This window comes from Trichechus manatus, unplaced genomic scaffold (assembly GCF_000243295.1).
Source record: "Trichechus manatus latirostris isolate Lorelei unplaced genomic scaffold, TriManLat1.0 scaffold00114, whole genome shotgun sequence".
NCBI classification, from domain to species: domain Eukaryota; kingdom Metazoa; phylum Chordata; class Mammalia; order Sirenia; family Trichechidae; genus Trichechus; species Trichechus manatus.
In genome coordinates, this window is record NW_004444050.1 from 2,086,140 (window position 1) to 2,094,551 (window position 8,412).

The window sequence follows — 8,412 nt, forward strand, 5'->3', positions numbered from 1 at the left end:
GAGCCCTGTCATTGGCTGCATAAATATTTATTATAGTTATGTCCTCCTGGTGTATTGACCCTTTAATCATTATGTAGTGTCCTTCCTTATCCTTTGTGGTGGATTTTACTTTAAAGTCTTTTTTGTCAGAGATTAATATTGCCCCTCCTGCTCTTTTGTGAGTGTTGTTTGCTTGATATATTTTTCCATCCTTTGAGTTTTAGTTTGTTTGTGTCTTTAAGTCTAAGGTATGCCTCTTGTAGGCAGCATATAGACGGATCGTGTTTTTTTATCGAATCTGCCACTGTCTGTCTCTTTATTGGCGCATTTAGTCCATCTACATTCAGCGTAGTTATTGATAGGTATGAGTTTATTGCTGTCACTTTGATGTCTTTTTTATGTGTTGTTCACAGTTTCTTTGTTCCACTTAATTTTCTGTGCTGAGTCGTTTCTTTTTATGTATTTTCTTTTCATCTTTTTCATTGTTGTTGATTTTGTCTTTGCTGAGTCCTTATATTTTTCTAGCTTTTTATTTTGACTTTTAGAATTGTTAGTTTCCTTTGTAGTTATCTTAATATTTACTCTTATTTTTCTAAGTTTATACCAGTCTTTTATTTCTTTATATTGCCTTGACTTTCTCTCCATATGAAAAATCTATGTCTGCATGTTTTAAGTCCCTATTTTTTGTTTTAATGTTGTCATCTTTTACATATTGACATCTGTTTCCCTATTTTCAGTTGTTTAGCTTTGATTTGCTTCTGTGACTTCTGTATCTGGGTTGATATCTGGTTGCTCTGTCCTGTGTTCTAGTCTTGGGTTGTTATCTGATATTACTGATTTTCTAACCAGAGGACTCCCCTTAGTATTTCTTGTAATTTTTTTTTTTTGTTTTTTGTTTTTTGCGAATTCCCTAAACTTCTGTTTATCTGGAAATGTCCTAATTTTGCCATCATATCTGAGAGACGGTTTTGCTGGACATAGAATTCTTGGCTGTCAGTTTTTTTCCGTCAAGGCTTTATATATGTCATCCCATTGCCTTCTTGCCTGCATGGTTTCTGCTGAGTAGTCTGAGCTTATTCTTATTGACTCTCCTTTGTAGATGACTTCTCTTTTATCCATAGCTGCTCTTAAAATTCTCTCTTTATCTTTGGTTTTGGCAAGTTTGATTATAATTTGTCTTGGTGACTTTCTTTGCGGTCTACCTTTTGTGGGGTTTGATGAGCATCTTGGATAGATATCTTGTCATGTTTCACGACATCAGGGAAGTTTTCTGCCAACAAATCTTCAACAATTCTCTCTGTATTTTCTCTTATTCCCCCTGTTCTTGTACTCCAGTCACTCGTAGGTTATTCCTCTTGATAGAATCCTACATAATTCATAGGTTTTCTTCATTTTTTAAAATACTTTTATCTGATTTTTCCTCAAATAAGTTGGTGTCAAGTGCGTTATTTTCTGTCTCACTAATTCTGACTTCCATTGTCTCAATTCTGGTCCTGTGACTTTCTATTGAGTTGTCTAATTCTGAAATTTTATTGTTAACTTCTGGATTTCTGATTGCTGTCTAAGGATTCTTGTAGCCTGTTAAATTTTTCATTACGCTCTTCTCTAATCTTTTTAATTTCCTCTATTGCGTGTTCTGCGTTTTGATTAATTTCCTTCCTAATTTCTTGAGGATTTCTGTATATTAATCTTTTGTATTCTGCCTCCGGTAGTTGCAAGAAATTTTCCTTCCCCGGGAAATTTCTAGATTCTTTATTCTGAGAGCTTGTTGAAGCCATCATGGATTGCCTCTTTATGTGATTTGATATTGACTGTTGTCTCTGAGCTATCAATAAATTACTATATTTATTTATTTTATATTTGCTTATTGTGTCCTATCTTCTTGTTTTGTTTTGATACGCCCACATAGGCTGCTTGTATGAGCTAGTTTGATTATTGACACCTTTGAAGCACTAATGTCCTGTCATTAGGTGGTTAGATCTGTTACTGAGTATGTCAGCTCTGGAGTCTGCCCCCTCCTCCTGTATGTATTCAGCTCAGGTGCCCAGGTAGATAGCCACCAAGTGTGTGGTGTAGGCTCTCACTTACAGTCTTAGACAGGCATGGGTGATTGGTGTATGCACAGGCATCTGGCTGCTGGAGGGGGACACACTCTAAGCAAGGCAGGGGGCTGATGGCCGCCCCCGAGTGTCCGGGAGAAAGGTGTGTGCCTGTTCCCTAGACTGCATAGGTGGGTAGGTTTTGCAGCCAGCGTATGAGCACCTAATGCTGTTGGCTGTAAGGACTGGGGTGGGGGGCACCTCTGACATGTGGCTAAGCGGCATGGATGAAGCCACCATTCCTCAGGCCCCTGATGTGGGAAGGTGAAGACCCTGCTTAATGGGCAGAACAGTGTTGTATATCAAGAACCTGCCACTTCACAGCTGAAACAGTTGAAGTTAGTTCTGGTATATACCCTTTGTACTGTGGTAATGAGAGCCTACGCTGCTGAGATCAGCCCACACAAGTCTATGCAGAGGGAAAGGCACTCAGAGTCCGTGGATCCCTTATGCCTGTGCCTAGGCAAAGGATCTGTGCTTACCCTGGGTTCCTGGCTTAGCAGAACCAGCAGTTTATTTTTCCCCTCTTTGGTAATTTTGTTCACTCTCCAAGGCAAGGAGAATGGCTCCGGGCATGTGACAGATCCTACTTCTGGCTTAGGGGACTCTGCAATTTCCTGAAGCCGTTCCCAGACCCAGTGCAGAGCAGGGAGCGGGGAGGTAAATGGGAGAGAGGTTTTTCCCTAAGAAGGGTGTTTTTGATCTGCGCAGGGAGACGTACACCAGTACTTATCTTTTGTGGAGGGTTGCTTCTCACTGGTTCTGGGTGGCCGTATAGAGTCTCTGGTGCTGGGTCTCTCCTGGTGCAGAAAATGTGCCTCCTGAGCACGGCTGCTTGCCTGCCTCACTGCTCACCCCGGAGCTGATCCGGCCTGAAGGACCCAGTCTCTTGCTGGGTCAGGTCTGGCAACTCCTCACTGCTTCTGAACTGTCTCTCCCTCCCACTGCCACTCAGTCCGTTTCCTCAACTCTGCCTTTGATGTTCAGGGCTCCCAGATTGCCATATATAATTGAATCACTTGTTTTTTCAGGTCTTTGTTGTAAGAGGGGCCACCGGAAGCATCTGAGTACTCCACCATTTGGCCCCAGCTCCTCATGTAAAAATTTTTAAAAATCATCATTTATATTTTCTCTGCATACTTGAGAAAATATTTAAATAGAAACAAGGGAAATATTGTTTAATTTTACTTTGTAAATTGTATAGATCAAGAGTAACAAATGCCTGTTGATATCCAGGAGGTAAGTTAAATGAGTGAATCAGGCTGGGATGTAGATAGTAAGGAGTGGTGGAGACTGTGTCTAATTGGAGAATTCCTGCCCTATATAACAAAAGGCAGCTGTTACACAACTCTGATTGATTCTTGCCATGTGAGAATGTGGGCCTAGGTTTCAATTTATTTTCTGATTTTTCAAGAAAAGCCAGGTATTTGCACTTTATGTGAAATCTCCTGATTTTTAAATGTTGACAACTAAATAAAGAAATTTCAGAATACTCTGCAGGCCATACAAAACACTCATGCAGGTGGGATCTGGCCTACAAGTCATCAATTTGAGACCATCTGGAGTAGAACGTCCTAATTCTTACTGCTTCCTTTCAAAGGATAGTATAGATGTAATACAAACAAAATGCTGCAAGATTTCTGGATGCAAATTTTTTTAACACACTATTGAAATATTGCTCTCCCTCTGTGGTGCTGAATATATCTGTTCTTCTTGTTGTTTTAGGGTATGGCCAGACAGGTCCAATGTCTCAGCGAGCTGGTTATGATGCTGTTGCCTCTGCTGTTTCTGGTCTGATGCACATCACAGGGCCTGAGGTAGGTATTCTTCTTTAGAATATTCCTAAGTTGTTTTCCTGATGTATTTTGAAGATAAATTCCTCTTTACCTTCCCATAGGCTTAAACTTGAGTTAATTTTACAAAGAAATCAGTAAAAGTGAGTGAATAATTTTATTAAAGTAAAATGGGGTTGTTTGTTACAATATACTTGAGGCTAAATATCAGTTGAACACTAATGACTGAAGACCAAAAGAGTTTGGGATGACATCATGTCAGTCATGTCAGAATATGTGCACTCTCTGGTACCAGACTCCCAGGATCAAATCCCAATTCCACACTTAACTAGCTAAGTAACCTCAAACAAATTGCCTGACATTTTCCTTTCTGTGTTTCAGTCTCCTTTTCTGTAAAAACAAGGATAATAACAGCCCCTACTTCCACCTTGAGTATATTGCACCTGAATTTATAGATTATCTCAAGAATAGATTTGATGCATTGAACACTAATAACTGAAGACCAAACGAGTTGTGGAGTGACATCAAGGATATCATATATGAAGAAAGTAAAAGGTCATTAAAAAAACAGGAAAGAAAACACCAAAATGGATGTCAGAAGAGACTCTGAAAGTTGTTCTTGAACACAGAATAGCTAAAGCAAAAGGTAGAAATGATCACATAAAGAGCTGAAGAGATTTCAAAGGACAGCTTGGGAAGACAAAGTAAAGTACTGTAATGAAATGTACAAATATGTGGAGTTAGAAAACCAGGAGGAAGAACGTGCTTGGCATTTCTTAAGCTGAAAGAACTGAAGAAAAAAAATCAAGCCTTGAGTTGCAGTATTGAAGGATTCTACAGGGAAATATTGAATGATGCAGGAAGCATCAAAAGAAGATGGAAGAGGGAAAGTGAGCCAAAATAGTTCTGTAGACAGAAGCACCACGCTGTCCTTTGACAGCAAGGACCCAAAAAACTAAGTAAAACAGAGACAGACATCAGTCCTGGAACCCTAAGCATGAAATGAAGAGATAAAGAACTCAGCCAAGTACCGAATGGAATAAGAAACTGACAGAGAACGGACAGCTAGGAGAGATATGAGTGGAGGTCCCCATCAGCTAATGCAGCACAGATTCGCTATCTTAGACTCCTGTCAGAGATTGGTGGAAAGAGAGTATGGGAAAGCAGCTTACAGAGCTCCCAGCAGGAGACAGAGCACTCTCTTGTCCTGCCCTGCTGCACCATAGCTAAGCAACTGGCCCTGCCCATTGGACAAGGAGGTGAAAAGTATCATGCCCACAGACGAGCAAAGAACAAAGAATGCACAGCCCGCCTACTCAGACATAACCAAATAAAACAGAAAAGAAGGCTGAAAGAAACATATCTATAATCAATAAATGAAGAAAATGACTAGTGAATGTCCTCAAGACAGCAGAAAATATCAAAACATAAAAAAACCAGAAAAATGGTTCCAGTAGGCGTCCAAAATAAAACACCAGATGACTTTCCAGTAGAAGAAAAGGCACTAAAACCATCTGATAGGGAATTCAAATCTCTAATATTCAGAGCTATCGAAGAGTTGAAGCAAAAAGCAGACAAAAATGAGGAAAAAACAGACAAATTCATGATAAGTATAGACAAAAGAATGGAAGAATTTAGGAAAATAGTACAGGAACAGAATGCCGAAATAAATTCACAACTAGAAATCATAAAAAGACAACAATTAGAAATCCAAATGTTAAAGAGGATTTCAGAAATGGACAGTGTCATAGAAGGTCTGAGGAGCAGGACTGAAACAATGGAAGACAGGATCAGCGAAATTGAAGACAAATACTTGGTTACAACTCTGTTTGAGAAAAAAATCAGAAAAAAGAACAAATAAAAATGAAGAAACCCTTACAATTATGTGGGATACAATCAAAAGCAAAAATTTTCGAATGATCAGAGTTCCAGAACAGGTGGAGAAAATGGAAAACACAGAGTGGATCATTGAAGAATTGCTGACAGAAAACTTCCTTAATATCATGAAAGATGAAAAGCTGACCATCCAAGAAGTTCAACGAACCCCATATAAGATAGACCCCAATAGAAAATCACCAAGGCATATCATAATCACACTTGTTAAAACCAAAGACAAGCAAAGAATCCTGAGAGCAGCTTGAGAAAAATAAAAGTCACATATAGAGGGGAGACAATTAGAATAAGCTCTGATTACTCAGCAGAAATAATGCAGGCAAGAAGGCAATGGGATGACATTTATAAAACCTTGAAAGAAAAAAAAATGCCAGCCAAGAATAATATATCCCGCAAAACTCTCTTTCAAATATGATGGTGAAATTAGGACATTTCTAGAAGCAGAAATTAAAGGAATATGTAAAAACCAAGCCAAATTTACAAGAATTATTAAAAGGAGTCCTTTGGTTTGAGAACAAATAACATCAGACCACAGCCTGAATCTAGGAAGCAAGATTGCAGCAGCCAGATATCAACCTAGGAAATGAACTCTCAGTGACTGTTCAAAACCAAAAGATTTACAATAGGGAACAGGAGAGGTTAATTTGTAAATGACAACAACGTCAGAACAATAAAAGACAGAATAAACAGTATAGGTATTGAACTTTCTAATGGAGAGGAAGGCAAGGCAATACCACGTAATACTAGACTGGTTCAAACCTAAGAAGATAAGGGTAAAATTCAAGGTAACCACAAAGAAAGTTAACAAACCTACTCATCAAAATAAAGAAGAAAAACATAAAGTCTCAGTAAAAACAAAATCTACAAAAGCAAAAGAAATGAAAAAAATCCACAAACAAAATGAATTCAGCACAGGAGAGTAAGAGGACCAAAGATAATGTCTGTACCACAAAATAAGCACCATGAAATGGCAGCAATAAACTCATACCTATCAATAATTACACTGAACATAAATGGCCTAAATTCACCCATAAAGAGACAGAGTGACAGAATGGATTTAAAAAAAAAAAAAAGTATCCATCAATATGCTGTCTACAAGAGACACACCTTAGAAAGAAAGACGTAAATTTATTAAAAATCAAAGGATGGAAAAAATATATCAAGCAAACAGCTACCAAAGAAGAGCAGGAGTGGCAATACTAATCTCAGATAAAGTAGACTTTAAAACAAAATGCTCCATAAAAGACAAAGAAGTGTACTATATAATGATTAAGGGAAAATCCATCATGAAAACATAACCATAATAAATATCTACACACCCAATGACAGGGCTCCAAAATATATAAAACAAACTCTAACAGCACTGAAAAGATAAATTGACAGTTCCACATTGATAGTAGGAGACTTCAACACACCACACTCAGTGAAGGACAGATCATTTAGAAAGAAACTCAGCAAAGATACAGGAGATCTAAAGGACACAATCAGCCAACTTGACCTCATAAACATACATAGAACATTCCACCCAACAGCTGCAAAGTGCACATTGTTTTCCAATGCACATGGAATGTTCTCCAGAATACACCACATCTTAGGCCGCAGAGCAACCCTTGACAAAATTCAAAACACTGAGATACTACAAAGTATCTTCTCTGACCACAGCACCATTAGAGTTGAAATTAACCACAGGAAGAGCAAGGAAAAAAAAAAAAATCAATTCCATGGAAACCAAATAACACCCTGTTACAAACCACTGGGTAATAGAAGAAATTGGAGATGGAATAAAAAAATTCCTAGAACCAAATGAGAATGAAAACACATTATACCAAAACCTTTGGGACACAGCAAAGGCAGTGCTCAGAGGTCAATTTATAGCAATAGATGCACACGCCAAAAAAAAAAGAAAGGGACAAAATTAAAACATTAGCTACATCACTTGAACAAATAGAAAGAGAACAGCAAAAGAAGACCACAGCCACCAGAAGAAAGGAAATAATAAAGATCAGAGCAGAAATAAATGAAATAGTGAATAAAAAAAAATAGAAAGAAGCAACAAAACCAAAAGTTGGTTCTTTGAAAGGATCAACAAAATTGATTAACCACTGGCCAAACTGAGAAAAGAAAAACAGGAGAGGACACAAATAACCCAAATCAGAAATGAAATGGGGGACATTACAACAGATCTAACTGAAATAAAAAGGATCTTAACAGTATTATGAAAAACTATACTCCAACAAATTTGAAAACCTAGAGGAAATGGACACATTTCTAGAAACACACTACCTACCCACACTAACACAAAATGATGTTGAAAATCTGAACAGACCCATAACAAAAGAAGAGATTGAAAAGGTAATGAAAAAAACTCCCAACAACAACAAAAAATCCCTAGCCCAGATAGCTTTACTGGAGAATTCTACCAAACATTCAGAGAAGAGCTTACACCAGTACTACTCAAACTCTTTCTGAACATAGAAAAGGAAGCGATACTTCAGAATTCCTTCTTTGAAGCCAGCAAAACCCTGATACCAAAAAAAAAAAAAGAAAATTACAGACTAATATCTTTCAAGAATATAGATGCAAAAATTCTCAACAAAATTCTAGCCAATAGAATTCAGCATCATATCAAAAAAATAATACACCACGAC

At 37.8% G+C, this 8,412-nt stretch overlaps 1 protein-coding gene across 1 annotated transcript in view; it reads left to right on the forward strand.

The window, feature by feature from the left end:
• SUGCT (succinyl-CoA:glutarate-CoA transferase) overlaps positions 1 to 8,412 on the forward strand; it is an 871,200-nt gene that overhangs the window by 92,398 nt on the left and 770,390 nt on the right. Inside the window, exon 7 of the mRNA XM_004383969.2 lies at positions 3,804 to 3,895. Coding sequence (XP_004384026.1) covers positions 3,804 to 3,895 — 92 coding nt within the window. The remainder of the gene's footprint in view (positions 1 to 3,803; positions 3,896 to 8,412) is intronic.